Below are 19,624 nucleotides of genomic sequence, written 5' to 3' on the forward strand. Positions count from 1 at the left end.
GGATGTATAGACCCACGTTTCCTGACCTCGGCGCTAGTTTGTGAGTGGTCAGCTCTCGCCGCGGCCGCTTTAACGCCGGGGATAAAAGCTCCCCGTACCCATTGGATAGGAAGCCCCAGAGCCGATCTTGACGACATGGAGGACTGAAAATTCTTGCCCCCACCGGGACTCGAAACCCAACTCCTTGGTCGTCCAGCCTGTAGCCAGTCGCTATACTGATTGAGGTATCCCGGCTCTAGAAAATTAATTAAATTAAGATATTAGTCTTACTTAGCGATTTCTTCAAACTCTGCTTGATGAACAGAGTAGATGCGACGTTAATACAAGTATTTCAGGGCTCTATAAGGTTAAAGCTGCTAACATGTCTGATTCTCTGAAATGTATTTTTGGGTATCATATATAATTTGATATAATTCTGGATCTGAAAACAGAATTCCTATTATCATGTTTTAGCCAACATTGTGACCAATAATATTAGAATAATATGTATCGTCCTATTGGTGATGGCGTTCTACTTTCGTGGCTCTTGGCTGCAGATTTCATTACAAAGAACACTCCTCCTTTCACCATAACCAATACGTGTATAATGAGAACCAAAGCGTGCAGTAGAAAATGTGCTTACAGGAACTGGAGACAGGGTCAACTTACCAGTCAGGCATGGTTTAAAGACAAGTCAGGTGGCTACGAATCCCGTGCTATCTAAATAAGCTCTTAAATTGTATTACCTCGTACACAGATCATATTTTACTGCAAAATAATCAAATTTATGATAATATTTGAATTTTTGTTGTTTTTTGGGGAGGCCAAATTCGTCCTTACTGCTTCAAGCTCTCTCATTTGAAATATCAACAATATAGCCACTAGACGGATTACCACGTTTCCTCAAACACTTACTTACGGGCAATCTTACTTTCTATAACGATGGAACATCGTGCAATTTCGTATTTAGGTACCAGTGCAATTTATTTTAAGGAAACCCCTTCCTAGAAGTCCGTTTACACAAGTCGTTAATACAAATATGTGCTCTAACATCCCCTGTAATGACTTTTCCGTATATTAATGCATTTGGTTGATCAAAGTCCCTGCCCCCACTAAACGACAGTTCCTCTAGAATCTACATCCACATTTTTAGTTCCAAAGTTTTGGCACCCATATTTATTCGGTGCTAGTTCGAAATTTGTGTGTGTGTAAAGGGGGGGGGGGAAGAAAAAACTACAAATGTGTGGCGGTTCAAACAGAAAATAATTGCGTTTGAAAATCCAAGAGAATTCGGGATGCAGGAAGTGGCTCTCCTCGTGTCCATGCAGCGCTAAGCTGTTGTTAGTAGCTTCAAGATTGAAGTGACAATTAGATCGAAAACATCTGGATCGCTATTGCATCAGTACAATATCTGAATAGTCTGTGAATCATGCATTTATAGTACAACAGTTTAGCTTGAGGCTAAAGCGAACCAACTGAAGTGGGAATTATTAAGACTACTACTTAAACATAGCTTGGTATCCCCAACAGAAAATCGTACAGGGAGTAAATAGATTGAGGAAAAGGTGCAGCCAGAGACTACTGTAAGAAAATAAAAGCAAAAAAAAAAAAAAGTTAGTGTTGGAAATTAAACACTGAAAAAAAAGATGTTTTATTTTACAGAATTTCCAAGTTTGCACAATAAAAGGAACATAAAAGTGATGAAATACAGAGATAGATTAAAAGATTTTCATACTTCGTACGTCAGAGGAAATGCGATAGACTGCAAGAAGATCCGTTACCCATGGATAATATCCAGTCAGGGGTCGTAAATATGTCCACAGGCTTCTAAAGCACTACAGAGAACCCACATATACAAACATGAAACCCGTTATTACTGTGGCTGTGCACCACTCATTCTCGATGGATCACTCTAGCAAACAGCTACCAGAGTCTGGAATAGAGCACACAATACAGAAGAAGGAATCAAATGTTACGGAAACATGAAACGTTCAGATAAAATGGCTTCCACTGAGGAGACTGGTGATATGAAATGTAGTGTAGAAACAGGTAAGAAGTGTGAAGAAGTTAATTCAGATGAAGTTGTAATCACTTGTTCCATGTTCCCTTGGTTTAAAATCACTGTTTAAATTTTTTTTTGCATTATTTTGGCACAATGCAAAAATATAAGACTAGATGATAAAGAAAACGTAGTAACGATGAATGAATGACGATTTTGTTTCTTGATACGCCATTTTCTTTTATCACAGATTGAGGAAAAGCAGGTTAGCAAAGCTGTTGTGTCGATATATCTCGAATTCCTTTACTTCGGAGCTTCGTAAACTCAGTCTAAACAAACAAAAAATGAGCTGTAAATTCTCTGTTAAGAATCTTCCGAAATATTTAGTCGAAACTTGACATTTTAGTCTTTTGATCTCGAAGGGGCGACATGCAGACGATGTGAAGATATCTGTGCTCTCTTGTGTCTGTGATTTCAGACATTTCTTGCAAAGGAATTACGTATGCATGAGACAGGGATGGGATGGCTTATTGTTTCTTAGCTATGCGAACGCCGCTGAAGGTGGATACTGGTGCTGTATCGCCCTCTGGACTCAGGTCTCCGTCTTCAAGCCAGATCGCCGCCTGATCTCCAATCTCCATGTTCAAAAGAACAACATTAGCTCCTCCTCCAGCACCTGTCGACACGACTGGTGTCCAAGCTTTGCTGTTCGACTCTTTCTTCTTCAGGACAAATCTGTGGACAAACAAACGGAGATTCCGGAATTGGACAGTCTTGTTTTGTTCCAGTTACTTTAATGCCGTTTAAGAAGTATAAATATGGTTCGGTCTCCCAAGCTGATTTAATTTTAGTATCTCACTGAGGTGCCGGCAATACTGATTGCATGTATGGAGAAAGTTTGTTGGAAGAAGAGAACTATCATGAGGCTATCTGTAAATGCGGACTATTTTGTCTTACTCAGTGTAGCTTGAGAATCTGTCGAATTCGTCTTGTAAAGAATAACAAACAAACTCCGTGGTTTGTAGTCCGCAAGCGAACTATACCGACCGAGCGACCGCCGCCTGTCGGAAAAGTTAGTGCCAACTTTTGCGGATAGCGGATGTCGCGTGGTCAGCGCAACCAATCCCCACGGCCGACAATCTCTGTTTTCTAGACAAGAGCCTCTATTTCCTTGAAAGATCTCCATTATCCTCACGAGGCTGAATGGGCCCCGTTCCAATTCCACTACTTTTTAGTAGCGCTGGGAATCGAACCCGGGACCTCTGAATCTGTAGCCAGGAACTCTGACCACTAGACCACAAAGGCTGTATTGCAAAGAATAACTCTTCTGAAATTATCCTACTCCCTTTTAAACGAAATTTAAATTTTGAGAAAACTTGTGTGGTTTATTAATCTACAAATGACATAATTATATGTGGCCTGGAATAGATACGCTTTTTCTTTTGTATCAAGTGAGATAATTTTGTTAAAAGAAGTAATTATAACCAGGTTTGATGCCTGAGAATAAGCCACTTATCTCTAGGAAATAAGATACTCCTACTTTTTACGTGCTCATTTAGTCGGGATAGCTCAGTCGGTATAGTGACTGGCTACGGGTTGGGCGACCGAGAAGGCGGAGTTCGAGTCCTGGTAGGGTCAAAAATTCTCATTTATCCATGTTGCACAGACCGGCTCTGGGATTCACCCAGCCTCTTATACACTGGATACCGGGGGTAAAGCTGACTACTCAACTCCAACTAGTGCCGAGGTCAAGAAAATGTGGATCTATATATCCACTCCCCCATACGCCTTCATGGCGTAGTGCTTGCTGGGTTAATCACAGGGTCAATTTTGCCTTTATCTTTACGTGTTCACTTAAGCAAAAATTAAGTATCACACCATGCAGAATCATGGGGGAGTGGAGGTATAGCTCCACGCATTCTCAAACTTGGCAGTATGTAGACGTGACTGGTCATTATTACACGCCGGTAGCGTTACCCCCGAGGTGAGAACCGAGGTGCTCATTCAATTTGAGGCTGACTGGACCTCAAAGCCGGTCTGAACGCTATGGATAAGAAAACATGTGTTCCCGCCGGGAATGGAATCCCGATTTCACGGTTATCCAGCCCATATTACTACTACTGCTACTACTATTACTACAATAATAATAATAATAATAATAATANGAAAAACGCACACATACAAACTAAACATCCATGCCCTGAGTAGGATTCGAACCCACGATCCCGGTTTCCAAGCTAACGAACACAGTACATGCCTTAGACCGCTCGGCTACCGTGACCAGGCAATAATAATAATAATATTAATAATACATTCTTGCTGATTTCCATGCTAACTCAACAGCCCAAGGGTCAATTACAAAGTAAACACGAGTGAAAGGAAAAACAAACACGAAGTACAAAACAAGGAATTTCATCACATCCGAGTAATGATGATGCCTGTCACGGTAGCCGAGCATGCTCTAGGCCGCGCCATAGCTCAAGCGGTTGGTCGCTGGCTTCCCACCGCAGCGGCCCGGGTTCATTTCCGGGTCTGGTGAAGTGGGATTTATGGTGGACAAAGTGGCGCTAGGGCAGGTTCCCTCCGAGTACTTCGGTTTCCCCTGCCAATCTTCATTCCACCAATTGCTCCACAATCACCCTCACCTATCATCTGGGGCTGGTACAATAGGCCAGAAGTGGCCGCAGTACAAGGGACTTAGTCGGACCCCACTACCAATAATAATAATAAAAAAAGGCATGCACTGTCTTCGCTCTCTCGGAAGCCGGAATCATGGGTTCGAATCCCACACAAGGCATGGATGTTCGGTATGTGTGTGTGTGTTTATTCTGTGTTTGTGTTGTACCGCGTTTAAGTAGAGGCCTTGTGACGAGCTGATCACTCGTCCAAGGAGTCCCACCGTCTGTAAAATGATCACGAAACCAAGAAGTCAGCCCAGTGCTCCACAGTGGGCGCGAGAGGAGAGAAACAAATAATAACAGAAACCAGAATTATAATTTAGGGTGTGATGATAATAGTAATAATAAGAAAAGGAATAACGAAACCAAACAATAGTTTAGAATCGAGGAAGTAAAATATATGCATTTATAACGCATAATGTGAAAATAATGATAATAATTAAGTCCAGGTACCGAAGCGGTTGGAAACAGCGAAGAGGCAAATTACAGGCAAACACTGGAGAAAAAAAAATACATTAATACAGCAGAAGTGAAAAAAAACAAGAACAGAGATGAAAAATACACCAAAAAACGTAATAACTAAGAAGTATCCAACGTAAGAAATTAGGGTTATAAATAAGAGCTTTAAATATTATTAACAATTTTAGATAGAGGGTTATAAAATGGGATTAAGAGGAATCGCTCCGAATGCAAATATGTCGAGAGCTTTACCCACCGCGGTGACAACACAGGCGCACATATAAACAATTCAAGGAGGAAAATCTTAACGTTATGGAGCGAGTAAGGTCTAACAGATTTATGTATTGTGAACCAAAGAAGACGCTTGAAGCCTTAACACTGCTACTGCGTGTAAAGACGGCAGGGCAGAGCTGCCGCTAATGACAATGCAGCAATGCGGGTTTAAGGAGAAGCGACAGGGAGGATGGTCCGGGGCCCCAACAAAACAAAAATAGAATCCATAGATTTTTTTTAGACATCTGCTTCTCTAAGTTCACCAGGATTTATTTTCTCTTTTTAGTTATTATAAAGAATAAGAATATGAGGGGAAGGAAGTTGCCATGAACTAAATTTCCTGTTACTTATAGGGGCCTCCACATTTTTTTTTGTCCCGGGGCCCCCAGAACTGAAAATCCGGCCTTGTTAATTATGATAATAGTAATAATATCATAAATGACTGCCAACCTTGTCACTGCTGTCTTCCCGCTTCCAGCGAAAGCGAACTGGTACAGTCCAGGACAGAAACAAGTGAACTCCCCAGATTCACGACTCCAACCTATCCCTTTGTCAATGAGCGCTTTGCGAAAACCCAGCTTCCCGTTGTCTTCCTTGGTAGGGGCAATCGCGCCTGCACTGGAGAACGCCACTGCACCATTGCAGTCGTGAAGGTTCGTGGCGTACTTCCGCGCCCCGACGACTCCTGTGGGAGGGTCCGGCACTGCTGCCCCACAGAGCGACACCACAGCCAGCACCAGCTGCAGTCTTACAGCTACTGGGGCCCTCATTCTGCACAGACACAAGCATGTCACATGTTATCAGCGGAGCTGGTTTCTGGTGGGAACGGTCAGTCCGGGCCTTTGGTGAACCGTATATGCCCGGATATAAGGCGACTCCAATGATGAGATCAGAAAAAGAGATTCTGTTCAACATGCTATTAAGAAATAATCAATTCAATATTTTTTTATTGCTAGTAGGGTGGGACTAAGTCCCTTGTACTGCGGCCACTTCTGGCCTATTTTACCAGCCCCAGATGATAGGTGAGGGTGATTGTGGAGAAATTGGTGGAATGAAGATTGGCAAGGGAAACCGAAGTACTCGGAGAAAACCTTCCCCAGCGCCACTTTGTCCACCACAAGTCCCACTTGACCAGATCCGGGAGAGAACCCGGGCCGCCGCGATGGGAAGCCAGCGACTAACCGCTTGAGCTATGGCGCGGCCATAATTCAATATTTAATACCATTAATATAATTTCAGGTATTTTCATAAGTACTCGTGTAATCAAGTGGGAGCCGGGATAGCGCAGTCGGTATAGCGACTGGCTATGGGCCGGTTGGAAGAGAGGTCGGAGTTTTCCCGCCACCCTAATTTGGGGCACACTACCCTGTTTGAGCTGCTAAAGGAAAGCTATAAGAAGGCTGGTCTTAAGAACATGGAAGTTTTTGTTCTTCATTTAGCTCAAGTGCACTTTGCATATGCGGACGCCATGCTGCAGTCGGTTGCTTCACGCGTCAAGTCGGACCAGTTCTGAGTTCTCTTCGCGCTTGCGCTGTATGAAGATCGCGCTGTATATAGCTGTCCTAATTTTGTGTGCCTTACACGGACTTTTGGCAGTTAAGCAGGCTTAGACGTGACGTTCGGTGCTAGGATCTTCACCCGCACCAGTTCGTACCTTCATGGCTCGTGTAACTTTCACATTTCACTAAGAACTGAAATGTCTGTGTCTTAAACGATCGACTGTAGAAAGAAATTTAATTTAATTTAGTTTAATTCTGCCTCCCTCAATTCAACTCATCCACCTGGCAATGAAGGTCAACATTTTTTTTAATGCTAGTTGGGTGGGACTAAGTTGCTTGTACTGCGGCCATTTCTGGCCTATTGTACCAGCCTCAGATGATAGGTGAGGGTGATTGTGGAGCAATTGGTGGAATGAAGATTGGCAGGGGAAACCGAAGTACTCGGAGAAAGCGCCACTTTGTCCACCACAAATCCCACTTGACCAGACCCGGGATCGAACCCGGGCCGCCACGGTGGGAAGCCAGCGACTAACCGCTTGAGCTGTGGCGCGGCCTAAGTTCAACATGTTTGAACATTTCTTGTTTAGCTGTGCTTCTTTGAATGGCGGTGTGAAAACATCAGCCATTCCGTGAGCTTTAAACAGATTGTAGTGTATCTTCATTCAGCCCTTTAAAGCAATGAACATATATAATTTTTACCGTCAACGCAACAATGATTGCTATATGTACCACCTGCTCTAAAAAAACGGCCATCATCATCATGTGCAACCTGGGACCTGTCGAATACCTGGCAGGAAAGCCAACAACGCAACGTTCCATTCTTCCTTCGAAATTATTAACCCTTTTTTTCTGTTTTCAGTGCTACCAACTGTTGCCATCTGGCCATGTTTCCGATAGAGAGAATCGAATGAAAACGTAATACGTGAGTATGACGGGAGTTTCAAGTTCTTGTAATTTGATTTATATTATTTACCAACTAAAGCAATAAAATGTACACAGTGAAAATATTCGCATTAACAATTTCTCTGTCTCTGTTGCATTTTTTGACTGTTTAGCGTATAACACAGAAAAAGATACGATACTATACAGGGTGTTCCTAAAAGAATGGTGGGATTTCATTGCCGTATATCTCCGTCAGTTTTTGCTGATGAAAAGCAAAACGTATACGGGTTCATAACATGGCTCAAATTTTCATTTTTTATATCACACTCTTTCCTAGTTCCATTTTCGACAGTCAGGCAAACGATTGATTGGACGCGCTGCAGGTGAAGATTCCCCTTTTCTTCAGTGGCCACCCCGGTCCCCGGGCATAACTCCATGTGATTTCTTCTTGTAGGGTTATGTGAAGGACATGGTTTATGTACCCCCATTGCCAAAATCACTCCAGGATCTCCAAAACAATCAATCGTGCTGTGGAGACCGTCACACCTGAAATGCTGCAGCGGGTGTGACAGGAATTGGACTATCGCATTGATGTGTGCCGGGTAACGAAACGTGCGCACACAGAGGGACATTGACGGATGCACATAAAATTTGGACAGTTAAGCTTCTGATTGACGCATGTTATGATTGTACACGGCAAGAAATACGAAATATATACGTATCTGAAATCCTACCATTCTCTTAGGAACACCCAGTATTATATTGTGCGAGCAATTACAGATTAATATTTGTAATATATAAAGGTGCCGGTCACGGTAGCCGAGCGGTCTTCGCTCGCTTGGAAAACGGGATCGTGGGTTCGAATCGTACTCAGGGCAGGGATGTTTAGTTTGTGTGTGTGCGTTTTTCTGTGTTTGTGTACAAGTAGAGGCCTTGCGACGAGCTGATCACCCGCCCAAGGAGTCCTACCGAATGTGTAAGATCTAGAAAAACCGAAGTGAACGGAGACGTTCATGGAGGTAGGCCTAGGGCCACTGGGGCTGTAGTGCCAAGGGAAAAAAAAGATAAAGGTAAAGTAGCCCCTATGCGTAACTAATTAAAGCATTATGACATGAAGACGCGGGGGAGTGGATGTATAGATTCACGTATTCTTGACCTCGGCACTAGTTGGAGGTGAGCGGTCAGTTTCACGACCCAGCCGCTTAATTAATATTTGTACGTGTCCTAAAATATTTGTATGGTCGATATTTTGCGCAAGACTCCAGCGTTGAGAAATACGGAACGGACTCTTTAGTTACGAAATAACTTCTTTAATTTTATTTTACTTTATCGTCTTATGGCCCTTTCAGAGGCTTCTGTAAGGCTGTTAACTTTTCAGGAAAGTTTTAACTATTATAACTGCTAGTGGGTTCTGACATGTTAATGAACGTTTATGTTGTTTTCTTTTTCTGATCGTTCAAGGGATCAGTGTCCGATAGAACTATTCCACTGAGCCTGATTGCCCATCCCACACGATCCAGCTAGTTAGAGCCAAACACAGGCTGTTCAGGTCAGGGCTGTACTCTGGGTGTTGCAATGAACCAGTTGTACACCTCTGGTGTAATATGACTCACAGTTGACCCAAATTTGAGTCACACATGATCTAGGGTAAATATATTGTTGTTAAATTATAATTGCGTGAAAAAATGTTCGCCAAAGTGAGGATACAAATTGATACCATCGACTTATTACAGCTGTATCTCGATTCTCGAACTCATAAATCGAATACGTCTTTTTCCATATGCCCAGTGTTAAAAATAGGTTGACTTTCTTGAATGGATATTATGCAATCGCGAACTTGGAAACTGTAGTTTTGTAATCATTATTTAAAAGTGGAATGAAATTGTCTTCGAAATGATAAACTCTCCATTGTAAACAAGTTTAGAACAAACAATTCAATGTTCGTAGGGCCTTTCAGGTTTTGGCCCTTCGGGGCCATTTGCAGAGGCTCTGCTGCAAAGAAACTTGCTTTACAGCTGCTGTGGATATTAGAATAATTATAATTTATAAGAAACGCATAAGGTCATATAAACATTGAATTGTTTGCCATTCCAATGTTAATACAAGTTGTACAAATGTAACGGCTAAGCTGTCTCATATTAAATATATGGAATAACATTATTATAAAAAGTACTACATATTCTTAAACACATATAATAGTGCACTAGCTAATGTGTTAATAACGTAATCAAGTAATTAGAACGGTATTAATGAGCAGTAGCGTTATCATTCGATCCCTCTATGGCTTTACAGCCCTTTGGACCTTGACCCCTATTTCGGTTTCTTAATCCTACACACAGTCAATAGGACTCCTTGGACCGGGGATCAACCCGTCGCAAAGCCGCTACCAACACAGGACAACACAAACAGAATAAACGCACACAGACATCCGTGTCTGTAGTGGGATTCGAACCCACGACCCCAGTGTTCGAGTGGGCGAAGCCGGTTTATATCTGAGACTCTTCGTACCTAATTTGACACTACTGCTTGAAGAAATATTCACCATTCTTAACCTCAGTACTAGATATGGTCAGCTTCACGCTCCTCCATCTTTAACCTCGAGAAAACAGACCCAGGTACATATTTTACAGGACGCTGATTGGGGCCAAGAGCCAATCTTGACGCTATGGACAAGAAAAAATCCTTTTGCCCCTTACAGGAATCGAACACCAGTTCGTCGCTCATCTAATCCGTAGCCTAGTCACTGTTCCCGTTAATCTGCAGTTAAGCATCAGCAATTGCCATTTGTACATCCTTTATGTGGGACCGGATGTCGGCAGTCGCAGGAATACCGCGCTGCCCACGGAAGGTAGAAACGCATTCAGCGTGCGCGAACAAGTGTCCAGACCTACGCACTTCAGCAGTGCTGAGTCCTACACACTACGGGCGTACGCTGAGGTCAAGAACAAGTCAACTGCCGTCGTAATGCGTTGGCAGCTTGCAAGGAAACAGAAGGATTACTAAATGAATGTCATTGCCCTGTTGCTGTACAACTGCTTCTCTGGCATTACTGAATATGAACACTATCATCACAAAATCACGACCCTCATACTGATCCAAATACAAAAGCAATTATATACTTAATGAAACAACCCATTCCGACGTAAACGCTAGTATCACCCATCTGTTATTTGATCTTCTAAGGGATTCCTTTCAACAAAGTTTCGACCTCTCTCCAAATAAATTTGCATTAAGAAAATTTTAACTCCATGGCTTTAGTCTGCAAACGAACTATATCGGCCGAGCGACCGCAGTTTGTCGGTGAAGTTACTGCCACCTTTAGCGGATAGAGTGTGTTGCTTGGTCAGCGCAACGGATCCCCAGGGGCATTACGAGAATAATATTAAAATGTATTTTATAAATAGTGTGTGAAGGTGTAGTATAAATTGAACCAGCTCTGGATAGGATCTATGGCGGGTTCATGTGAACATAATTATGAACGAATTTCATAAAATGCTGAGAAATTCTTGAGTAGCTGCAGAATAGGCGGCTCCTCCAGAAGGGCTCAGCTCCATGAGTAAGTAAGTACGTAATGCTTCACTAATTTGGGAAATCACTTACTGAAACTTCAGAAGTAAAATAACATGAAGACAATAAAATTAGCACGGCAGTACAAAGGTCTATACACCACAGGTCTGCACAGGTACGGGAAAGTTTTGAGGGCGAAAAGACATTATAGCTGCAAAAAAAGAACAATGAGGTCAAGCTGCAATTGTATCGTGCCCTGTTTTGTTAATTTCTTGCTGATGTCTGAATACAGGCACTGCCTATCACGAGAACAGGAAACTACTTGAGTAGAAACTTCCATTGTATCAATATCCAGAAGCTATCAAAAACCAACGCTGTGCTTACTAGTGCACCTCTTTAGTCACAGCGTGACTGTTAATATAACGGAACTTAATCAGGAGAACAGCCCAGGCTGAGAAAACGAGAGGTCACAGGTCATTGTTCCTGAAATGGGTGTGGGGTTAGCAAGAACTGACTGTTACAGATTTTAACGCATTTTAAAATTATATATGAGGAATCTTCGTGTGATGAATTAAATGCGTAGCTGAAGAAAAGTAGACTAATAAGATTAAAATTAATCGCGTTTAACAATCGTTAATCATCATACTTATACGTGAAGGTACTAGAATTAAGAACGTGTTTGCCTTCACTGGTTTTCCTTCTTGTGATAGGCGACCGTCTGCATTTCGAAACATACGTTGATGATTTTATTTAAATTGTGACACATTGCGTAACTACGTGGAAACTTGAGGACAGTTTAAAGAGTTTACTTCTTTCTCAGCTGAAGATATCTTGTACCTCTTGAGCTGCCTACATACGGATTGAGAAATATTGGACACTTCACATAAGTTAGACACGACTATATAATGTTGGTGCGTGCTTTGTAGCAATATCAGCCCACTCGGAAGTAAAGGACCAGCTCTCGATCACCGAGAGGATTTTGACCTGATCCGTTTAAAAGTTTCCACATGAATTAAGCATGTAAGTTTATTATGGTCCTTGGTTGGTAAACATAATCACGTGTTTTAAGCGCTAACATTTATAACCATCAAATAAATCATGACCCACCTGTTTCTTAAATACTTTTTCTTTGCAAGTAATTTATTTTGCTCTCCGAATTATTCTGAATATAAAAAAAAAGCATTAGTAAATACAATTAAGTATCGAAGTCCATAAGGAAATTACTTTTAGAAGTCACAAGTTGCTCGTTCCATCAAGAAATTCCCCTCCGATTACGTAAATCGCAGGTTCATTGCTTTATCCTAAAACCCAACCACTAGATTTTATTATGAGTAAGATGAACCTAGTCCATATTCTGACACCATATATATGATCTATTTTAATAATATACTGTCATCTATCTCTGTGTCTCCTAAGTGCTCTCTTTCCTTCAGTTTCTCCAACTATAATTCTGAATATGTCTTCCGGTGTACGTTACATGTCTCAACCAACTCAACCTCTAACCACTCTAATAAAATTAGCTGAAGAATGAAACTGAAATTAGTCATTTTGTAAAATTTTGTAATCTCATGTTCTTCTGTTTTAGGAGTTAGCCTATCTTGCCTGTTCCGTATACAGTTGAATTAATATTTCCATCTTGTCTCGGGTTTTGCTGCACTTCTGTGACTTTCCATTTTGTTTATTTTATTTCATTTTATTTTATTTTTCTATTAAAGTATGTTAATTTCAGTTCTCTAATTTTCTATTTCGTCTTTCAGAATGTAGATGTTTATTTGAATCCGTATTTCAGTATTTTCACCTAAAATATGAAAGAGAAATTCCAGCTACTGAACTCACTAACTTCATTTCAGCTGATTTCATATATCTTTATCCGACCGATTCATTGTCCAATTTTCACCACTATAATTCAGCATGGACACTGCTATCACTTTATAAAATTTTACTTACGTGTTTATTTTTTTTTCTCTGTACCATTTGATTCGCGCATCTCGTATAATCTCTTCAGTTTCTTATACCTTCATTTTGACAGTAGGATCTGTTTCTTCTCCTCATCACTTTGTCCTCATACATTCTGTGTTACCTTTTCTTCCAAGTAAAAGACCACACTTCACGCCCATACAAAACAGCAGGCAATGTGCTGTTATTTACCTCTGTCACATGTCAAACTTCCTACGAAAGGCAACAAATTAGCCAATTTACAGCAATATTCAGGCGTCTGTGTGTGGGGACATTCACCTCGGCCATTAAACGGGATAAGCTATATTTTAAACATCTTTCCTTTTAGGAGAGGTGACAACTCGTGCCGGCGTGTGATGGAGATATACACGCCCTTGCCTTAATTCTAGTCTTCATATAAAATTAATATATCCCTTGCATTCGGTGAGCTGTTAAAAACATCTCATTTCAATGCGATGGCTTGTGGCTTTGTCTTAACCTTTTTAACAACCAAGAGGCGTTGCTTACGTCACACCACGCCTCATGGCGTAGGCAGAGCAAGCAACATGAAGATGAGTACCTTTCAAGGCGGTAGCTTCATATCCTATTCTTCACGTCCAGAGTGCTTTCTTAGTTACCTTACTTTTCCGGGTAAACAACTTTTGTCTGTCCTGTTGCTTGTGTGTAGGAAGATGAACTATACTCTCCTGTAATTTCAGGAATAAGAACTTCGAATTAAGTCTTGTTATGTCAGTCCTAATATGGGCATGCAAGATTTATGTTGATACATTCTGTCGAAACACAGATTTTGAGAAAAAAAAATGCTCATTTAGACGAACTTCTTGAAAATTTCATTTAGTATATTTCCACGAAAACTGAACAGGAACCACTATGAACAGGATATACTGCATCGAGAATTGTAACCCTGCCTTCTCGAATAAGAATCAGACACGTTAAATGTGGGTGTCCTTCGAGCAGCAGACTGCTGTCCTTTACTCCTAAAGCTTGTGTTCCAGATTAATGTACAAGAGGAACAACGCATTATGCAGCATACATATCGTTCCTGTGACACGCTTGTTGTTGGTTTTATCAGAGTTGAAAACGTGTACTGAATAGCTCCAAGACATTTGACAAAACTCCAACACCATTATTGGAAAGTGGGAATCTGCAGTGTTGAAAGTTGACGTGATTTCTCGGTCTGTTTTGTTTTTGCTTTGAAAGAGACAAAGAATAAAATGGCCGAATGAATGACAGTATAAGAATACGTGAGGTCCATGAATGCAAAAGTAGAAAGCGAAATCACACGTGATCCCTTGCATTGAAAACAGAAGTGTTCGCAGTTGACTTGGATGTACGGTAACTGTATGCAGCTCATGACATAAAAGTCCGCCATCGTTTCGTAAGTTGATTACAAGGATGTAAGGATTTGTAGTCTTCCTGTTCAACATTTTGTTTCAAAGAATACAACATTCATACTATGATATCTTTTTATAATTAAGTAACTCCATGATGCAGAGTTCTGGGCCAGTTTCAACCGCCTATGATCCTCTTAACTTATCTCTTTAAATCTTAATATTATCCTGTCATCTTATTGGTCTATGAAATGGGCGTATTTAAAGAGGGCTTCTCACCCAAATTATATTATTAATTCCTTATCTCCCCTATCTTGCTCACATGTCCAGTTCATACAGCTAACAATCTCAAGCGATATGTATAACGTACGAATTTCTGGGTAGGCCTATATATAATATTCTAAATTTATCATTTAACTTTATCATTCTTAAGTCGTAACGTTTTATTAAACATTTCATTGTCAAACAATTGTAATCACTGATATTCAACTGTTCTGGATCACGACAATTTGTCATAATTTGGCAGTTGATTTCCAGCGTTGCAGAGGAATATTCTATCTCCATTTTCACCACACTGTTGTTTAAGATCAATTTTAACATTATTACTATTCTTACGTCCCGATCTCCCAAAAGATTTCTTTCATTTATGTTTTCTGACCAAAATTTTGTTTACATTTTTTAATGCTAGTGGGTTGGGACTAAGTCCCTTTTACTTCGGCCACTTCTGGCCTGTTGCATCAGCTCCAGATGATAGGTGAGGGTGATTGTGGAGAAATTGGTGGAATGAAGATTGGCAGGGGAAACCGAAGTACTCGGAGAAAAGCAGCCCCAGCGCCACTTTGTTCACCACAAATCCTACTTGACCAGACCCGGGATCGAACCCGGGCCTCCGCTGTGGGAAGCCAGCGATTAACCGCTTGAGCTATGGCGCGGCCTTTGTTTGCATTACTAATTTTCTCCATGCAAACTAGATCTCCTGAATTATACACGTCAAAAGAAAAGTAAGAATAAAAATAATACATGCGTTTGAGGGAGCACAATGGGCCGCGTCATAGCTTAGGCGGTTAGTCGCTGTTTTTCCAACGCGGTTCGATCCCATATCATCCGGAAAAGTTTTTTCAGGACAAAGTGATTGAGGCAGGTTTTCTTCCAGTACTTCGGTTTCCCCTGCCAGTTCTTGTTCAACCAATTACTGCATATTCATTAATCATCATATCATCGACTCTATATAGTCTCGTTATTGAAAACGTCGTTAAACAAAAAACAAACAAAACATGCGAAGAGAGAGAGAGAGTATATTTAAATCTCTAAATATTAAGGCTAATACATAGAATTATTGGCTTTTTGGACTTTTTTGATCGTCAGATATTCTAGAAAATAGAAAATACGACGTTTCGGAAACTGGATCTGTTTCCATCCTCAGGTGAAGGGGGAAAAGACACCTACTCAGCTTGACCCCTGGTCCAGTGATTGAGATTAGCTATATCTAAGTGGCTCAAATGAGCAGATGTCTTCCCCCCCCCCTGAGGACGGAAACAGATACAGTTTCCGAAACGTTGTGTTTTCTATTATCTAAAATACCGAACGATGGGAAAAGTCCAAAAATCCAGTAATTCTGTGTGTTATAAACCAAAATCAGAACCATTTAGAATCTATAAAGTCTAATTTGCACTTTCAGAAGCATTAAATTCACCACTTCAACAATACGGCATTTTAAAGTGTATTGTGACGTTCAGAAATTTATTAAGTAATTAAATATAACTTTTGAAAGGGGTAGCAATTGGATATTCCTGGTGCGTAAGTTGTCTGTCCATACAGTTCTTAGCTTAAAGGCAGTAAGAGGCCGCGTGAGGTGTACGGAACTGTCCTTCAGAACCAGTTGGACCTCAAGTAGAAGCCACTGACGCGATTCGAGACAGACGTCGATAATGACAGGTCCGCCCTCACCTAAGCCAGACACAACTGGCCCAAATTAGGAACTGGACGTAGGTTCCAGCAACTAGTTTTCCTACTTGTAGAATTAATTTCTCTTTCTGCACGTTCCTCACTTACGGACATTAATTCTAACGGTACATTACCTCACATTATACTCCTGGCACATGAGACCTGTCTCCTGCATACATATATGGTATTGGAGATTCGTGGTATGATTGCTGGTTTACAGTACAGCGTTTGATTTTTGTGAAAGGGAAATTTGCAACGGAATAATTCGCGATATTTTGTCTGAACTAAAGTCACACACAGAGAAACCCGAGGAGAGCGTAATTTGTGTTCGGTTTATGGCCCACTGGACGCCACTTTTCCTGCACTCGTAAGGAGAAATGAAAATAAAATGTGAAATTCCTCAATTCACTCATTAAATTCCAAACTGTTTTAACAAGAGTAGGCATTATATTAATCTCGCTGTATCGTTTGCATTCATTCACGTAATGTTAAAACTTTTAATTAAATCGTGATTTAAGACGCTTAGTTAAACTGCAGTATCTGCTCTCAGTTCTCCTACACTTCTTGACTATCTTTATCTCCTTTTCTTCACTACAGACGACGGAAGGAAAAAGAGATCTGGCCGCATATTATGCATGTTTACCCAATGTTTTTTAATTTGTTATATTTCCAGAATGTAGCTTTATATTGTCAGATGATTAGAAATGTTTGGAAGGAGTCGTTGGTGGGCTGTCACAGGTTTTGTGTGGAGAGACGGAGGAAAAGTGAGAGATACCTCAGTAGAGATACCCGGTCTTGAAGTAGAGAATCTGGGCTTCAGAAAGTTGCTTGCTATCCTCTCCGTTCCATAAGCAAACAATGCAACCGCATATGGAGATAAAGCTACTTTTTGGATATTCGGGGAACCTGGGGCTTTTTCTTGATTGGGGGGAGTTAACACGCCCGATTCCCACTTGCGGGGTCCTGATATGGAGCCCAGAGACCACCCAGTTTCATTAGAATTTTCCATAATTCTACTCAGTCCTTAAGGGTTACCGGAATATTGTCTTACAGCTGGACACGATCTCTCTAACTTTCGTATTTTGTAAGGAAGGTAGGCGGATTCAATGAAACTTAGTACGAACGTCGTACAATTAGAGGCCAATCTTCAAAATGGAAGCCAGCATAATACAGATTGGAATGGAGAGACAAATTTTTAGTAAATTTATTACCAGCCCAAAACAAGCTATCCTCTTTGTTGTTACTTGCAGTGTCATTAACGGTGATATCCTCAATTTCCAGACAGATTTCCTTGCTGTACTTCCTTCTTTATTTCAAAGTAACATAAACGCGCATGACACGAAGGCGCAGTGTAGGTACTGCAATATGTTCAAAAAGTAATCTGACATTTAATCCATATTAAGTGACGGCTTCTCATATCTTGAGGTTGCGTTTGGACGAGGCGGCGTCCATGGATGGAAGGTACCTTAGACTATATTGAATAAGTATTCATAGATAGCCGACAAAGGGTGATCCTCCAGCTTGTGCTTTGAGTGGAGAGCTGACTACCCTCAACGCCAAGATATTCCGTCTCACTGAATGCTATTATTATTATTATTATTATTATTATTATTATTATTATTATTGGAGGAGGTGGGTTCCCCCATGCACCGCGACTAGTAGTCTATTATATGTCCCCCTTTGATGTTCTACCAGTCACTATACCCTACCGGTATTGGTGCGTGCCATCAGCCCTGGCTCAGCGGTACCTGATGCTTCCCCCATCTACCAGAGGCGTTAGAGACTCTTGTTGGGCGGTAGATGTCCGATAATTTATCTCAGAGGCCTCCTTGAGACATGAGGCTCACTGAATGTTAGTTAGTTAGTTATTGGAGAGGGTCGGTTTCCCCATGCTCTGAGACCTGTATTGGTCCATTGTGCTTCCCTCTATGATTTCTACCAGTCTTTATATCCTACCGGTACTGGTGCTTACCATCAGTCCCGCCCAGCCAGCGAGACCGGCTCTACTAGCTGAGAGGTATCTATAATGCTTCCCCCATCTACCAGAGGTATTAGAGACTGCTGTTGGGCGGGAAACGTCCGTNACGTTACCTATAGACTATGGAGGCCGCTCTCACTGAATGTTGCTCAGATCCTTGTACAGTGAAGAATATATTTCGGCAATATCGAAAAATGACTTCGAAATTCTTCAGCATCTACAGGACGACATTCAAACGGATGGAAAAGAAATAGAATGTGACTGTGAGCTGGATTCATATTGCTCAAGTTAGAGACTACTGGTGTACTCTTGTGGACGCGGCAATGAACTTTGGGCATTTGTAAATAGTGGGGGACTTATTGACCAGCTGAGAAAATATACTCATCTCAAGTGGAGCTCTGTTGCATAGAGGATATTATGAGTATCAGTCAGTTATTCCAAATATTTCAGGGGGATATCATGGAACTCGGCCTTCTAACCAGATTTAGCTGCTTACTTGGATGTAATGGATGGTTTATTCAGTCACATAATTTCCTGAGTAAAACCTGCAAAATGAGAGGTAACTTTGTTGAAATGTTGCAGGTGTTAGGCCCCATTACGGACGGACTCTAAATATGCTAACTTGGTATTATTCTGCTAGAATTGAAAACTTCTGCTCGCTTTCTAAATAATGTTATATTTTAGCGTCCTGTTACACTGATTCATGTCCATGGTTTATGCTGACCGTCTTACAGTGTATACACTTTTTCACCTTATTCTTTATATGTAGTGTGGAAGTGAAGAATAAGGTGAAAAATTGTATACACTGTAAGACGGTCAGCATAAACCATGGACACGCTTTCTAAATGCTGAGGAGTTTGTCAAAATCAGTGCAAGAAGTTAAATTTTACAAACGAAACACCCCAAAGACAGACATAAATAGGCGTGACCTTTACAAAACTGTGGAGACGGGAACGAACAGAAACTAATTATTGAAACATAAAAATATGCCTTTGTGCAGTTAAGATGAACTGTAACTTGGAAATTGATTTAGTTTCATTATTTTGGCCTACATTCCGTATTTCGAATAACATATAAGTAGGCTTATGATATCACATTGCTGTCTGTGTCTCTGTGTGTCTGTACGTAGGCCTGCATCC

The 19,624-nt window shown here is 41.1% G+C and overlaps 1 protein-coding gene and 1 long non-coding RNA gene across 2 annotated transcripts in view; one reads left to right on the forward strand and one right to left on the reverse strand.

Annotated features, from left to right (window-relative positions):
• Positions 1-1,616: 1,616 nt before the first annotated feature.
• LOC111867547 (complement C1q-like protein 4) overlaps positions 1,617-19,624 on the reverse strand; it is a 41,246-nt gene continuing 23,238 nt past the window's right edge. The window contains exons 2-3 of the mRNA XM_023857527.2: positions 5,839-6,159; positions 1,617-2,713 (exon numbers count right to left, since the gene is read on the reverse strand). Of these exons, the coding sequence (XP_023713295.1) occupies positions 2,506-2,713; positions 5,839-6,158 (528 nt within the window). The 5' untranslated portion in view covers position 6,159 and the 3' untranslated portion in view covers positions 1,617-2,505. The remainder of the gene's footprint in view (positions 2,714-5,838; positions 6,160-19,624) is intronic.
• Positions 1,941-19,624, forward strand: part of LOC117282560 — a 60,412-nt gene continuing 42,728 nt past the window's right edge. The window contains exons 1-2 of the long non-coding RNA XR_004513354.1: positions 1,941-2,028; positions 7,747-7,809. This is a non-coding gene — a long non-coding RNA (uncharacterized LOC117282560). The remainder of the gene's footprint in view (positions 2,029-7,746; positions 7,810-19,624) is intronic.

This window comes from Cryptotermes secundus, unplaced genomic scaffold, assembly GCF_002891405.2.
Source record: "Cryptotermes secundus unplaced genomic scaffold, Csec_1.0 scaffold1979, whole genome shotgun sequence".
Lineage (NCBI taxonomy): Eukaryota > Metazoa > Arthropoda > Insecta > Blattodea > Kalotermitidae > Cryptotermes > Cryptotermes secundus.